Source organism: Vanacampus margaritifer, chromosome 20 (genome assembly GCF_051991255.1).
Source record: "Vanacampus margaritifer isolate UIUO_Vmar chromosome 20, RoL_Vmar_1.0, whole genome shotgun sequence".
NCBI lineage: Eukaryota > Metazoa > Chordata > Actinopteri > Syngnathiformes > Syngnathidae > Vanacampus > Vanacampus margaritifer.
In genome coordinates, this window is record NC_135451.1 from 18,602,582 (window position 1) to 18,618,231 (window position 15,650).

General features: G+C 48.8%; 2 protein-coding genes across 2 annotated transcripts; one reads left to right on the forward strand and one right to left on the reverse strand.

Annotated features, from left to right (window-relative positions):
• The first annotated feature begins 152 nt into the window (after positions 1-152).
• chrnd (cholinergic receptor, nicotinic, delta (muscle)) lies at positions 153-8,696 on the forward strand. Its single transcript, XM_077553779.1, has 12 exons — positions 153-807; positions 1,865-2,010; positions 2,135-2,179; positions 2,255-2,364; positions 3,162-3,317; positions 4,162-4,274; positions 4,367-4,567; positions 4,635-4,746; positions 4,815-4,929; positions 5,788-5,998; positions 6,103-6,221; positions 7,075-8,696. The coding sequence occupies exons 1-12, from the start codon at positions 765-767 to the stop codon at positions 7,255-7,257; spliced, it is 1,554 nt and encodes a 517-aa protein (XP_077409905.1). The 5' UTR covers positions 153-764; the 3' UTR covers positions 7,258-8,696.
• A 176-nt stretch (positions 8,697-8,872) lies between these two features.
• On the reverse strand, positions 8,873-15,320 carry LOC144040027 (uncharacterized). Its single transcript, XM_077553798.1, has 7 exons — positions 14,883-15,320; positions 14,050-14,137; positions 13,475-13,804; positions 11,079-11,351; positions 10,704-11,009; positions 9,948-10,040; positions 8,873-9,871 (listed from the first exon to the last, which is right to left on the reverse strand). Exons 1-7 carry the CDS (start codon positions 15,048-15,050, stop codon positions 9,681-9,683), a joined length of 1,449 nt encoding a protein of 482 aa, XP_077409924.1. The 5' UTR covers positions 15,051-15,320; the 3' UTR covers positions 8,873-9,680.
• Positions 15,321-15,650: the final 330 nt, after the last annotated feature.

Consider the following 15,650-nt stretch of genomic DNA (forward strand, 5'->3'; position numbering starts at 1 on the left):
TCCTAAAGCAGAGCGGGGAGGGGTGAGCAGTTACACACAGAGGGATGGAGGGAGCATGACCAGAGGGACACTGCAAACAGAAGCTTTTTTTGCGATTCATGGGCAATACCCCATCCAAAAAAAATAAAAATAAAACTAGAAAAATGGTGCAACATGAGTAGCCTCGTGGCTCTGTTCTAAAAATAGCTCACCAGTGATGTTACACTATGACTTACTAAGAAGAATTACAACAGAAGAAGAATGTTCACATTTGTGGCTGTATTCTTCTGTTCCAAACATTTGCTCGTTTTTTTGTTGTTGCTTGCGTTGCATTTGCTCAAATATTTCAAAAAGCTCATTTGAATACTTTTGCCCACGTGACAATCTAATACTGGCACATTCCTAAACGATACTTTTTGTATGGTTTTGGCAAAATGAACCTGTCGATTCAAACACACAATCGTTGTTGAAGCTCCTTTTTTTTGGCTTTGCTCCTTTGACGTTTGTTCGTCTTCTTGTTTGTATTTGGTTGCCGGTTGGCTTTTGTGTTGACGTGTCATTTTTTAATCAGATTTTTCCCCCCCAAAAAGTCTTGAGATGAGTTTGAAGGTTGCTGTTGAGTGAGTATTGACGCAGCTGTTGTGTTTTGTGTCCGGGACAGAGCGAGCAAGCGTTGCCGATTTCTATTTTCTGCCGCAGCTGCTGACTGTCACTCCAACGCACGTTGGCACAAGGTCAGAAGGAAAACGGACGGACGGACGAGTTCTTCCCGACAAAAGTCCAACATGAAGCCTGTCGCTGTGCTGCTGCTCGTCCTGTTGTGGCCTGGTCAGTTGACTTTTTTTCAAAAACGATTATTGCGCCATCCTGATCACAATCGGTAGTTTCCTCCACCAGGGAGTTTGTGGTTGCACTGGAACAAGTCTGTGTGTTTACGCTGCAACTTCTTAGTCCACTTTGATGAACGGCAACCTCCATTGATGCTAATCTTTGTCGAATAGTGACGGATGCAATCAAGTGCGCGTGCTGTGCCGTCAAACCGCAATCCATCAGGATTTGATTTCATGTAAACGTACGTTCAATGTTGAAACGTAACCTGTTGAGACACGTTTATGGCAAATGTCTGCCTTGGCGGAGGTTTGAGTGTTTCGTGAGGAGGACGCAGCTGTCTCCTGAAACTGGAGCGCTTGAACGTGCCGCTGGAGGTTCTTTTGGCTGCAGACACTCAAACACTAAATGACTGATGATAAAAAAAAAAAAAAACTAGAAGCGTGCTTGTGCGCCAATCAAACTCACGTCTGCGTCTTTTCCACAATTCAAGGCCTTCTTAAAAAATGTTTTTAAAGTTTGTATTTTCGGAATTTATTTGTTAAAATCAAACTTTCTCCTCTCATTAAACTTTCATATCCGAATATCGACCACATCAATGGAACAATCTGAATGATGGTTTTGTTTATGGTTAGGGTGAGTCCCAATTCCTGGTTTTGCTCTCAGGCTGATACCGGCTGTATTCGAAGGTATCGGGTACTTGCCGAGGCTGCTGATGCCACTCCCCGATACTTGTAAGGCAACAAAAGTGTGACATGAAGCCCTTGGTGCTATGCGCGGCCAATCATCTGCTCAAGTGAAATCTTACCAATCCAAAATGGTGAGCGCTTCCAGGGAATACTCGTATTAGTGTGAAGAACACAAAAAGTGCTATTGAACGTCTGTGATATTTTATTTCTTATGAAATTTTAAGGTGGCGTCGCATTCAGGAGAAGAAAGTGCACAAGTTGTGAAAGACGGCATCAATGTTGTTGATTGTTGACCTTCAAAGTGTGTTGTTGTCTAACTAGATGATTTGACTTGATGCGTTGCTGAACGCGTGTGCGTGTGCGCGTAGCGTGCTGGTGTCGGAACGAGGAAGAGCGTCTCATCAACCACCTGTTGAAGGAGCGCGGCTACAACAAGGAGCTGCGTCCCGTGGAGAGACAACAGGACGCCGTTGACGTCTACCTGGCGCTCATGCTCTCCAACCTCATCTCCTTGGTGCGTGCGCGCACACACACACACACACACACACACACACGTGCAAGGTAGATGGATGCGTTGTGCTGTTGGCAATGCGAGCCCGAAGGCACTTTGATGTGGCTTTTGCCGCCGGTTCTTGTAGAAAGAAGTGGACGAGACGCTGCTCACCAACGTCTGGATTGAACACGTGAGTTCTAACCCGCAACCCGCCAACGTCTCCCCACGCGCTCAAATAAACTTGCCGTGTTTTTGCGTGCGTCAGACGTGGATGGACTACCGGCTGACGTGGAACACCAGCGAGTTCGACGGCATCCAAATGCTGCGCCTGCCGTCCAACATGGTTTGGCTGCCCGAGATCGTGCTGGAAAACAAGTGAGAGCAAAAGATGTGCTGCTGGCAAAGCAATCGTTCCGCTCGCATTCCTTTCAACACGGACACACAAATCCCTTTGTCGTCAGCAGGGGAGGAGCCAATAGTTGGGTTTCCATTTCCATCCTGCCATTTTTATTCCAATTTTCAACAAATTCGAAAAAGGTCCCAAAATTGGCCCAAAATTTTTATACGCTTGGAGGGGGTGGATTTTGAAGCGTATCGAAAAAAAAAGAAAATGCAAATTTTGGCAATGGAAACTGGTTTTGCAAATAAAACACTGATAAGACCGGATACACGTCACTTGTAAGTTTGTAGATAAAGTAAGGCATGTTTGGGGTGACGAAACAGAAATCCTTCTGGAATTCATTAAAGAAGCCAATAATTATGCATTTTAAGATGAAAAACAGCAAATAAATGCTACGGTTGATCAAGAATTCCAAAAGAAAACTCGTATGATGTCATCGCATGGCTTCCTGGTCGTCTTCTTCTTCTTTGAAATTAGTGGTGGATCTCATCCCTATGGTGTATAGCGCCACCTACAGCAGCGGAGTCCCCTCTCAATATTGGCAAAAGAAGAACAGATAGAAACGGGCAAAAGTCGCTTGTTCGTTTTGCGCATTTTCAGTACATTTGCTTCGAAAATTCCAAACAATTGGATGGAAACCTGACTAATGTTGAGAATTGTGAATTCCCCAACCACTACAAAAGGGTTTGTAGTGGACATTTGAAGGAAGGATCTGGGTCAAGGTATTGATGAGTGCCCCCCCCCCGCCACACACACACACACACCTCCCCAGTAACGACGCCCAGTTCAAGGTGGCGTACTACTGCAACGTGCTGGTGGAGTACACGGGTCAGTGCTACTGGTTGCCGCCCGCCATCTTCCGTTCGTCCTGCTCCATCAACGTCAACTACTTCCCCTTCGACTGGCAGAACTGCACCCTCAAGTTCACGTGAGTCCTCCGCAAAAGACGCTCAAGACACCTTCTTTGCAGCTGCCGGCAAATGTGTTGAGTTTTTTTCTGAAATTCGCCCCACTTTTTCCTCACTTTCTTCATTTATTCAAACGTATTTTCATTTACTCACAAATTCTACTTGATGTGAAAGTTGGCAGATGTGTTTAGCGTCAACACAAGCAGGATGATCGGAATGAGGGTTGAAGACTGAATTTGTCTTCAGCAAAAACTACATTACTGAGCTTGAATTATTTCCTCTTCTTCCTCTTTCAAATTCGGACCGTGTCCAAACTATGGCTCGGGTGGCCCAGCGTCCATTTTGAAAACGTCGAACGCTGGCGGCAGGTCAAAACCTCCAAAGTCACAATTTGCTCAATTTCATGTTTTGTCAAAAATGAGTATTAATAGTGTGGCTGTTATATTTACAATCTCTTGTCAAACGTGTTGAAAATGTCTTGCTTGCTTTCATGAGGCAAAGTTAAACTCTCGTGAAAAGTGAGAATCCCTTTTGGAGGCGCACGCCAGCCATAACTTATATTAAATTATATTGAAAATGGCATTTGCTACTAATACATGACTTTGATATATTGCAGAGCTTGAGTGAGGATAGTTCATTTTGACTAGCAAAAAAGGTGTAAGCGGCCCTTGGATTTTTTGGCACGTGACCCTTGAGGAAAGACTGGCGTCAAATGGTAGTCTGCCGCCATCTAGTGGCAGAGAGCTGAATGACATGCCGGAAGGCCAAAAGTAACTGAGGGGATTTCCTGTTTGTGCACAGCAGGGCGGGTGGTCTTTCTTGACGTGTGCCCCCCCCCCCCAACTCCCACCCACTCCTTTGCAGCTCTCTGACGTACAACGCCAAAGAGATCCGAATGCTCCTGAAGACGGACATGGGTGACGACAACAGCACGTGGACGGTGGAGTGGATCATCATCGACCCGGCCGGCTTCACGGGTGAGCAGACGCGCGCCCGCCCGCCCAGCCGGCAGCACTCGGGGTCGGAGGTCAAAGGTGACGGCCGGCTGTGCGCTGTGATTGCGGGTCAGAGAACGGCGAGTGGGAGGTGATCCACCGTCCGGCCAAGAGGAACACGTACAAGCACATCCCGATGGAGAGCAGCAAGCATCAGGACATCACCTTCTACCTGATCATCAAACGCAAGCCGCTCTTCTACATCGTCAACATCATCATCCCCTGCGTGCTCATCTCCTTCCTGGCCTCGCTCGTCTACTACCTGCCCGCAGACAGTCAGTCCGTCACGGCCCGCTCGTCTTTGCTCGTCGGGCTCCTCAGCGTGTCCGTCTCGTGTCTCAGGTGGCGAGAAGATGACCTTGTCCATCTCGGTGCTTCTGGCGCAGTCCGTCTTCCTGCTGCTCATCTCGCAAAGGCTTCCGGAAACGTCCCTCTCCGTCCCGCTCATTGTCAAGTCAGACATGCGTTTGTTTGTTGCTTTGTTTGTTTATGGCTTTGTTTCCAGCAGTTGCTGTGCCGCAGGTACCTGATGTTCATCATGGTGTTGGTGACGGTGGTGGTCTTGAACTGCGTGGTGGTCCTCAACCTGCACTTCCGGAGCCCCAGCACGCACGTCATGTCCGAGTGGACCAAGAGGGTAACGCGCACAAATGCCACAAAACAATGTTTATGCACATGCTACTTGAGCTGGGCGATATCGTCAATGAAAAAAAATGGCAACCAACTAACCCAAAGTCCATTTCACCATTTTAGCACATTTTCAATGATTCCATTTTTAAACTGATGATGTTTCGAATGAATTCGATTTATTGGCCAGCCCTGCATTGCTACAATACAAACGCCCATTGACATGCTAACGGTTAGCATCAATGGAGTTCTTTTGCAGACGGCAAATATCTGAACAACACTCACAGGCATATGTTGACGTGGTTTGGCTCTGCATGACTGTATTACACAATATTGCCTCCTGCTGGCCAAGGCGAGAAGTACAGGTAATGAATGCTTGATCTCGGTGAACCCTGGTCCTGGTCCCGGATAGCCACTTTTCTGCCTGTTTGACATTGTTGGGCTCCATCAACAAGATCCTTATCAGGCTTCTACAGAGCTTGCCGATCATTTGAGTCAGCTGTGTTGGCGGAGGGAGACGCAGAAAACAGGCAGGCCAGTGGTGCTTTCGAGGACCAGGATTCCCCATCCCTGCTTTCATATTCCATTTCATATCATCAAGTACAAGATTGTCGAGTGTTTTTTCGCGAACGTGAAAAAGTCCGGCTTGCCTGCCGGCAGCGTGCGTTGAAGCGCAAGCGACCGCAAGCGACCGCAAGCGACCGCAAGCGACCGCAAGCGACCGCAAGCGACCGCAAGCGACCGCAAGCGACCGCAAGCGACCGCAAGCGACCGCAAGCGACCGCAAGCGACCGCAAGCGACCGCAAGCGACCGCAAGCGACCGCAAGCGACCGCAAGCGACCGCAAGCGACCGCGTGTCCCTTTCAGCTGTTCCTGGAGCGACTTCCCCGCCTGCTGCTCATGTCGCGGCCGGCCGAGTCGGAGCCGTACTGGGACGGCGCCTTGCAGCGGCGCTCCAGCTCGGCGGGCTACATCGCCTCGGCCGAGGAGTACTACAGCGTCAAGTCCCGCAGCGACCTGATGTTCGAGAGGCAGTCGGTCCGACACGGGCTGGTCACGCGACCCGCGCACGCCACCGGTACGCCACCCGGAATTTCCCACCCGGAATTTCCCACCCGGAAACCCCCACCGGCGCCGCCTTTTGCTTCCTTCCCTTTTCACGTCACACGTTTGCCTCGGCAGTGAAAAAGCTGCAGAAGGACGGCGGAGTCACCGAGCAGCTGTACGGCGAAATCAAGCCGGCGGTGGACGGAGCGAACTACATCATCAAACACATGCGCAACAAGAACGACTACAACGAGGTCAGTCCATCACGTCGGCATGTCAAATTCACACCTTTCCATGTCGCGACTCGTCACACAAACGGCGATTGCTGTTGAAAAGGTCAACGGGAGAAAGAAAATGTCAACGGTGGAAAGAACATTTCAACGGTGAAATGTTCCGTGACTCAAATGCAACTCGAATGGTTCGACCGTTTTTTTATTGAACAAACGGAGCTTGCCGCATGACTGAATACTAACAAAAAGCCATGTGGCAAAAAGGTCAACGTGTACCTAACAGAAAAGCAAAATGACTAACCAAGGAAGGTGGACGGTGCGCCACGGGAGGAAGAAAGGCTACTAAGACTGAAAATGAAAACAAAAGACCTCAACGAGGTACGTACAAATCAACAACCAGGACATTCACTGCAGTACTTGCAAGAAACAACAGAAGACTAAAAGTACTGCTGGCAGGAACTCGCAGATAACAAGACTGAGAGGAACAAAATGCTGTGGCAACAACAACATCTTGGCAATCTTCCTCCCGTCAGTCCTGCGTCTAAATAGGATTGCCTGCAGAGACGCAGGAGCTCCGCCCACCGACATCCCGGGAAAAAAAGAAAGACGGGCAACAAATGACCAGCAGAGGGCAGAACGAAGCAAGACACGACAAACCGGCCCGTGACACTCGAAGCTCTGTGGCCACTCGGCAACCTTCCGCAAACTTTCCACATATTTCCAGCAAAATGTTGCCCTGCTTGTCATGACGTCATCGGAAGCAACATCTGCTCGGTGCGCGCCCTCAACAAACATCGCGTTGAGCGGCTGGTGTTGATCTGACGTCTTTCTTTCTGTTTGTCTTGTTTTTCCATCTGACGCGTTGTTGCCCTCGCAGGAGAAGGACAACTGGAGCGGCATCGCCCGCACCGTGGACCGCCTCTGCCTCTTCCTCATTACCCCGGTGATGACCTTTGGCACCATCATCATCTTCCTCATGGGCCTCTACAACCACCCGCCGCCGCTGCCCTTTGCCGGAGACTCCCACGACTACAGGGAGGACAACTTGCGGCTCTTGTGAGCACGCAATTTGCTACTATCTGGATTTCCAAATCCAAATTTTCCTCACCAATGCCAAATGCGAAATCTGGTCAATATTGCCAACTTCAAAGTTGAACTGTCTGTATGCGTCAAGGCTTTTTTTTTTTCACGTATTCGTAGATGACATCATGCAAATTGGCAGAGGTGGGCCGCATTTTCCCTTTTTTTTTCCCCCTTCCAAAAGTCCGTCTTCAGCATAAAAGTTTATGTCGGCGAATCCTCCCATTTGTTGCAAACTCTGACATCATGACGTGACACGAATGTCCAGATTGACAAGGCCGGCTCCTCCCAAGGCCAAATTTGTCTGCCGCACGACTCAAGTCACCCGCAGCACGACCCGACGGCATGCGCGGATACGTTCACGGACCCAACGGGTATGATTGGACGGTCTGCCAGACCAGATCCATTCCTACGCAAGGCCGTGCGTTCTGTCGAGTGACGTCATGCGGCCGCCAAATTTGGCCTTCAGAGGACCCGCCCTTGTGAATTTTACACTCCGGGCAGAAAGAGAAACAATCAGGAAGCGAGCCCAAGCTGAAAAGCGCTGTTGCCAACTCTCGAAAGTAACGATTCGCTGTTAGGGGTGTGCCGCAAAAAATGGAAGAAGAAAAAGTCACAATCAAGTTTTGCCAATATGCCACGGAGGAGGCGGGACTTCCGACTTTCAGGTTTCACACATCAGCGCTGGTTCCGGTTGCTGTTTTGCCACGTGTGGGCCGCGTCCCAGTTCTTGCGCTTCCGCCTTTGTGGCGCCTTCCCGTCGACGGGTGTGACTCGTGCGGGTGCGTCGGTCTCCGGTGTCCGAAGCATTTCACTGATGTGTGGAAGTCCGTGGCATCTGCCCCATAACATTATTATTAATTTTTTTTTTTTGGTAGCGTTGGAAGGGCTAACTTTTACTGTCTTTATTCATTCCTGAAGCGTTTTTGTATGAGTAGCCGTTCTTTTGAGAGCTAAAAGTGCCGCGAGTAGCGCGCTTATTAGCTACGAAACGCGCTAAACAAAGTGTGTTTGCATTTAAGCGTGCATTGTGTGTAATTTTCTTGGTTTTGGGTTTCGATTTCCAGTTGACCTCAACTGGAGTGTAACAAACGACTTGCTGTAAGAATACTGTTGTTGGTTTGACTTCATTTTGCTTGCGGGACAGATTAGAGCACAGGTGGGCCTGGAGGGCCTGGAGGGCCGGAGTCCTGCAGGTTTTGCATGTGTCCCTTCTCCAACACAGCTGATATATGATCATCAGCATAAGCCTGATAACCATCCTGCTGATTGGAATCAGCTTGTGTCTGAGGTGAGAAACCTGCAGGACCCGCTTTTGCCCACCTCTAGATTAGAGCGAGGTAGACCCAGCGTGTGCTTTGAGCCGGGAATAATATTCTGTACTGTGTTGAGTTACGCAAATAAATGCAAGTAAGCATGTGACTGCTTGAATGGGCCACTCGGTACGGTCGGTGAGAACGGAACCGAGGGAAACGGATACCAGCATTGGACTTTTCATGAGGGGAGCGCTCACTGCCAGTGACGTGCGGTCAGGGTAGGCAAGGTAAGCAAGGTAGGCGCTGCCTGGCCCAGGCTGAAATGAAAGTTTGCCAAAAAACGTTTGGCTTGTTCGATTTATTTTCATGATTTCTTTCATTTTAGAAAAATCACAGTAGAAATTTTTACGCAAATCGGCAGAAAGCCGCGCGGCCTTTTGACGTGGCTGCAATCAGATTTGCGGCTCACGATCGTCATTCAAGATGAAAACACAGAATCAAAACAAAAGAAATGTTCTGCAAACCAACAAGGCTAAGCCTTCATTTCTCCTTCCGAACCCTTATCGCATCGCTGCTTCTCAAGCTGAATACAAAGAAAACATTTTCAAAAGTACAAACAATAATCGCTTCTCCCTGCCTTAGTTTTGGAGCCGTTCATGAAGTAAAACAATTTGTTTTGCAAAAGTACAAGATGCAAAATGCCTACTGCAGAAATTAATGAGTATTTTTCTAAACAAATTGCAGAATAAAAGTCATACTGTTATGTGAACAAAGTAGCATGAAAAGAAAAAAGGCCCTTCCTTCCCTCTTTGAACTTTTCGACTTGTATCCTGATATGACGACTTGATCTTGAATTTGCTAAATAGGCCGTCGGATCCAAATGACGCCGTTGTTTAGTCTTTTTAGAGCGCACGGTGGCGCTCGTTCCCCCAACAAGTGTCAGCTGCGTGAACACGATAGCAAATGAGGAGTCATTCCAATAAGACGACACGTTTGCCCGGCGGCCGCCGCGCTGCAAGTCTTCCCACGCGCTTGATGGAGTTCAGGTGAGATGGCGTCTTGTTTTTCATTTGGACGGTCCAAAGAGTTGGAGTCCGTTGGCCCCTCCCCCAAAATATTGGCACCACTCCACAGGCAACTTTGCAAATCATATAGCGTTGGGATTGTGACGTATTCCTTGTAAGATGGAAGCTCCTCGATCCATAAACTTTGCATACCTTTGCCTGAGGCCCTTCAAAGACAGTAAGTCAAAGTTTTGCATTTCAGTGTGTTTTGCGTCAGTGACTCGATGGTCTTCTTCAGGCGTCTTCTGCAGTTTGGACTTCTGCAACTTCCTCACTAGACAAAAGAGCACAGCGCGGTGAGGACCCGCTTTCAGACGGTCCTTCCTGAGATTCCGCTGGGCTTCACTCACGTTTCCTTATCAAGAATCCCGTGACGGCGACCGACACGAGCAGCAAGAGGCCCACTGCGGCCACGATGCCAAGCAGCGGCAGAAGCTTCGAGTCTGATGGAGAAAAAAAACGCATTTGAACATTCACTCATATGAAGGCTGACCTGAACCATACGTTTGAGATGCTAATTTTGGCTATGGAACAGGTTTTGCCAATAAACGCTGACAAGGCCGGATCCACGTCGCACCCTTTGACCGGATATGACGTCACCCGTCATGTCCCAAAACGATGTCGAACCATAAAGTAAGGTATGTTTGGGGGGGACGACAAAACAGAAATCGTTTTGGAATTAATTAAAGAAGCGAATATGAAGGCAATTTCAGATGGCAAACAGCAAAGAAACGCTTTGAACGGTTGATCAAGAACGACAAAAGCAAACTCGTACGACGTCTTCGCACGGCACAATCGCTTCCTGGTCGTCTTCTTCTTCTTTGAAATTACTGGTAGATCACATCTCTATGGTGTATAGCGCCACCTACAGCAGCGGAGTCCCCTCTCAGTATTCGCAAAAGAACAACAGATGGTAACGGGCAAAGGTCGCACGTCCCTTTTGTGCATTTTCGGTACATTCGCTTAAGAAATTTCAAACAATTGCATGATGCAAATCCCATGACTGTTGTCCGCTAGCAAGTTGCCTGTGGACCGGCACCGGATCGCGGCCCGGTAGTCGGAGAATCCTGCAATGCGGATCGGGAGCCAATCCAGGTGATGGTTACCTATTGTGACAATGACGTCCGTCTGCGTGATGTAGTTGAGCCCGTTTGTTCGGACCTGGCAGGTGTACGTGCCCTGGTGCTCGGCCACCACGTTGGGGAGTTTGAGGTGACGCCACGCTGCGCGTCCGTCCATCACGTGGATCTTCCAGTCCTCCGAGACCGTCGTGCGGCGCCGCAGGCCGCTCACGTTCATGGACAGGATGTGCTCCGAACGACGGAACCTCCAGAGCAGATCGAAGGTGTCGACCTCTGCGGGAAAACTGCACGGAATCTTCACCTCGCTGCCGGACGCTGCCTGGATGGCGTCTGCACGGGAGGTTTGGATCATGAGATTGTCAAAAAGTTGACATGAGGTCAGGACGAGGTCATCCGTACCTTCTACCCTGAGGCGAGCTCGTCTTCTGTTCCTCTTGCTGCTGACCTCACATGTGAAGTCCACGTGGAGGCTCGCGACTGCCTTCACTTGCATGCAACTCTCCACGTCATACAAGCCTGCGTGCGTCAGCGCCACCTTTGTCTTGTAGTCAAGGAGCCCGCCGTCCGTCGGGGGCTCCGTGGACCAGTCCAGGGTGGGCGCCGGATAGATGGCGTCGGCTCGGCAGAACACGGCCCCGTCGCTCAGCTCCATGCGGACATCCTGGACCGGAGCTGACGTACAGACAACAACGCAAGAGCGGGTTGCCATCAATCAGGAGATCCGCATGACACATTTGGAGAAGGTTCGAGCAAAAGTTTGGATGAGAAACGTGTGAGCAGTTTATTGTAATCAGGCTGTTTTTGTAGAGGTTAGGAAGTTTTGATCAGGGTTCAATGTGACCATCGGGAGTTTTGAATGACGTTGGGGTTTGGATTTGGGAGTTTGAAGGACAAGTTGACGAGAGCAGATTTTAGGGTCCTTGGATAAGAACACTTTGAATGAAGAGATTTTGATCTCGGACCACATGTGATACTGTTAAATGATGATATAATTTGTCATCATTTGCGTGTTCTAAAAAATTGGAGATGAGACTTCTTTGTGGAAAGGCCCTTGCAAGGATGATTTATTACAGAGAATCTCCGGTCACACAACACTGAACATCACGTAAAAGGTGGAATTCCAGGGTGCGCGTGCGCCCCCTCTTTTGCGGAATACAGCTTTTAAAGAATCCAAATCAGTAAGAGAACACCTATTTCTCCTCCCATCATGAATAAGTAAAACAGATTGGTTCTCACACAATATGTTACATAATATTATTTCCGTACACAGTCCGCAGCTGTGTTCATCTTTTTAGACAAAATATACTTTCAGGGTACTTTTCGTACTTTTTTCCCAAAACAATATCTCACAAACAAATTGAACTGGATTTAGAGTGGCCGTGAGTGATGGTGCGAACAGAGAATGTGTGTGTGTGTGTGTGTGTGTGTGTCCTCTCAAAGCAGAATCTGTTCTCACGAAAAGAATGTGTGTGCGCAAAACACTGAGAAGGAATTTTTAGACAAAAACAAGGTTAAGGTCAAATTATACTGATTTCAACACTATTTCACCTACTCTACACATCTATAAAACATTTCAACATGGTTAATATATGAAATAAAGAATTAAAAATGTTAATAATGTATAACAATACTTGCAACGGACAGGAAAAGTGACAATCCGGGATGCATGTCTGCTCGTGCTGAAAATTGGTTCGTCAAACTAGGACTAAATACTGCTTGAAAACCAGTCGCATGGCCCAGAGGCTCAAGCTGTGTTAAGAGGCGAGGATGGGCTTTGAGGCGGCTTTTCAAAATGGGCCGCGAGATCGCTTGTCTGATTGCAGCTCGTTCAGGCTTTGGGGGCAGCAATCAAATTGGCTCGATGCCGTCTTTCCCAACCGCACTATCCAGCCTGGTTGCCATGTCTCTCTATTCCAACACGGGTGATCCCAGTGATCGGCTCGTCAGCATGTTCCGGAGAAGCCATCCTCACCTGTGTCGGAGAAGGGAGACACGGAAAACAGGCTGGATAGTGTTCCCCGTGGACCAGGGTTGGGAAACACCGCTCTAAGCTTCCGCTTTGACTTTGCCGCTTTCCGTAATATTTGGTCAGCCCCTCCCTTCCGAAGGCTCTGATTAAAAAAAAACAAGAAAATAATTAATCCAAATTAGGATGTCCAGGCACCCAAATTGGTCTCAGTCTAGAGCCCCAATTCAGAGATTTGAAGACTGAATGTGAAAATAAGTGCACAGGCAGCCAGTGAGGCCAGAGGATTGACGTTAACAGGCGAGCAGCAGCATTGCGAATCGGCTCTCAACATTGATTTTACTCTCTCGGCTGGCTGGCTCCAAAGTCAAGCGCATGACATTCATCCAACCAAAATGTGGCGGGACATGGACTTTGCTTTCAAAGAAAGGGCTGCTGTCTAAGAAAAGTCTTCACCTTTGGAGGCTTCCTGAGGTGGAAAAAGTTGGACTCAAGTGCTGCCCCAATTTGAAATCAACTTGAAAGCCAAGTTTGAAGCAGTTGGCTGAACAAAGCGTGCAAATGGAGCCAAGGGAAAAGTCCCGAGATTTTGAAGGGCCACTCGACCAAACCACTTCCAGGCTTCATTGTCCTGACATGCTAATGTCAGTGGCACATGTGACCGTCGTGAAGATGGCAATGAAAGCAAGTCTCGTCCTCCGTCCAGGTCGAACCCGATCAAGGCAGCAAATACAAAGAGAAAAAGCAGCGGCCCTGAAATCGAACCCTGTGGAACAACTACGAAAGCTTGTTGTTGTCTGCCGTGCGTGATGTGCGTTTGTGGGCTCACCTTCCACATGGAGGTTGAAGAAGGACTCCCGGCTGTTCCCGAGGGTTCCCACGTAGCACCTGTACCTGCCTTCATCTTCAAGCAGCGCAGGGTGAAGCAGGAGAGAAGCGTTCCCATCTGCCAACTGTTCCTTAAACAGCGCCGTCCTGCCCCTGAAGCGCTTGTCCTGATTGGCCAGCTGGTCGCCGTCGTAGTAGAAGGAATGCATCTGAAGCCAAACGTCCCCGGGGGTCTCCTTCATCCAGTGGATGACCACGTCGGCTCCGACGGGGAAGCTGGCCGCCAAAACGCAGCTCGTGTTCCAGCGACACCAAACATCGCTGCCCTCGTCTGCAAAACATGGCCGACCGATCGGATCCAATCCTCGCCAAAACCGTCACGACATCACATTCAAGTCACTCGCGCAATTGTGTGCATCGAAGCACTGAATCCTAAAGCGGATCATGTTCTAGTTGTGGAGACGAAAATGCCGTGAACGAGCAACGAGAGGACGCGGCACGGCCGCATGTGGCAAATGAGGACGAGCAGCGAAAGCGGAAAATTTGTCAGCAGCAAGTTGTCGAGTTGCCGCTTACCTGCGCAGATCACGTAGCACACGAAGGGTACCAAACCCACCGCCGACATCAACGACTTCATTTGGAGCGAGTTTTGAGCATCCTGACACTGAAAGCAAAACCACACAAGTCAACGGACGACATTCCGCTTTGTTGTTTGCTTCCTTGTTTTGTTTTTTGCCACACCCCACACAATTATTTAACTTTCGATTTACTTAACACGCCTTCTTCAAGACAGGTGTATGCTGTTAGATATTATTAACATTTAAATTCAAATTGGCGAGCCTGACACGACGTACTGGGCGGAGTAACGTTTTTGTGTGGGCAAATGCTGTTATGGACTTTGTTTGTTTTTCTTAACAGATTTTGTTTTTCCGTCTGACTACAATGATGAACCCAGTATATTTTGTTGAGTCTCTCTGCCGCCCGTTAGGCTTTTAAATGATCTTGTGGATCGGAATCACAGCTCAGTGCTTTGGCAACTGTGTTTTCGGGCACCGCACAAAGTGGATAGGGAGTGATTAAACGTGTGCGTTGAGGCACTGAATCATAAAACAAATGATAAGACTACGATCCGTTTTCTGATTCACTTGTTGAGATTAAAAGCAAAAGTAACGAGAAGCAAAGACAAGAAAACAAAAGCCGGCTCGAAGGAGAGTCAAACAATGGAGCAGTAAAGACTTTAAATCCAGCAGATTGGGTTGAAGGTCCTGCTTAGCTCCCCAGGCCAGATGCCACAAGGAGGGGGTGGCCACTAAAGCCACCACGGCCGTCAACGCAACAAAGGAGGGGGAGACGAGACCGGGGAAAGAAAAGGTTGACTCCAAAAAAGGCAAAAGTTAACCAAAACAAACATGCAAACGAAAGAGTCCAGAGTCCACGAGGCAGCAGCGGCAATGGCCGACGAGCAGGTGCTTGGCTTCAGGTGCACGCAGGGCAGACGGCCACGCGGGCTTTTCTATCCTGACTGGGTGAAGGCTGACGAGCGGCTTGACTCCGTGAAAAGAAGAGGCGGCTGTCATGTTTACTTTCAGTCTTGTTTACTCCCTGTCATGTTTTCCCCTTGTCTTGTCATTTCCTGTTTTAGTGTGAAAAGTCTGACTCCTCTCGTTTCTGGTCACTTGCCCTTCCTCGTGTGGTGTCTGTGTCAACCTTGATTGTGTCCACCTTTCCCCATTACCCTCATGTGTCATCCAATCAGTGCCCTCAGCCAGGTGTGTCTTGTCATGTCATTAGTGTTGGTGTATTTAGTCGGTTGTCTCCCCCCTGTCTGTGTCGGTTCATTTTTTGCTGTTGCCACGTCCGTAAGTCTTTCGCCACGTCACGCTGACCTCTTTGCCTTATCCGGATCCATGTCATGTTGTTAGTCTCGCCTTAGTTGTTTTTTCATGTTTTGCTTCAGGTTTTGTTAGTTCCATTTGTTTTGTACTTTGAAGTTAGCTTTTTTTTGATTTAAAATTAAAACCTCTTTTGGACTGCACCTCTGCCTCCTTGCTCTGCCTTCCCGCATCTGGGTCCTAAAGCCCCACCTTATTGACAGCGGCTAACTTTGCCGTATCGCCGGCAGGCCTCGCAAAGTAAAAAAAGCAAGCGCTCCTCCTTCCTAGCTATGAGGTCATCAG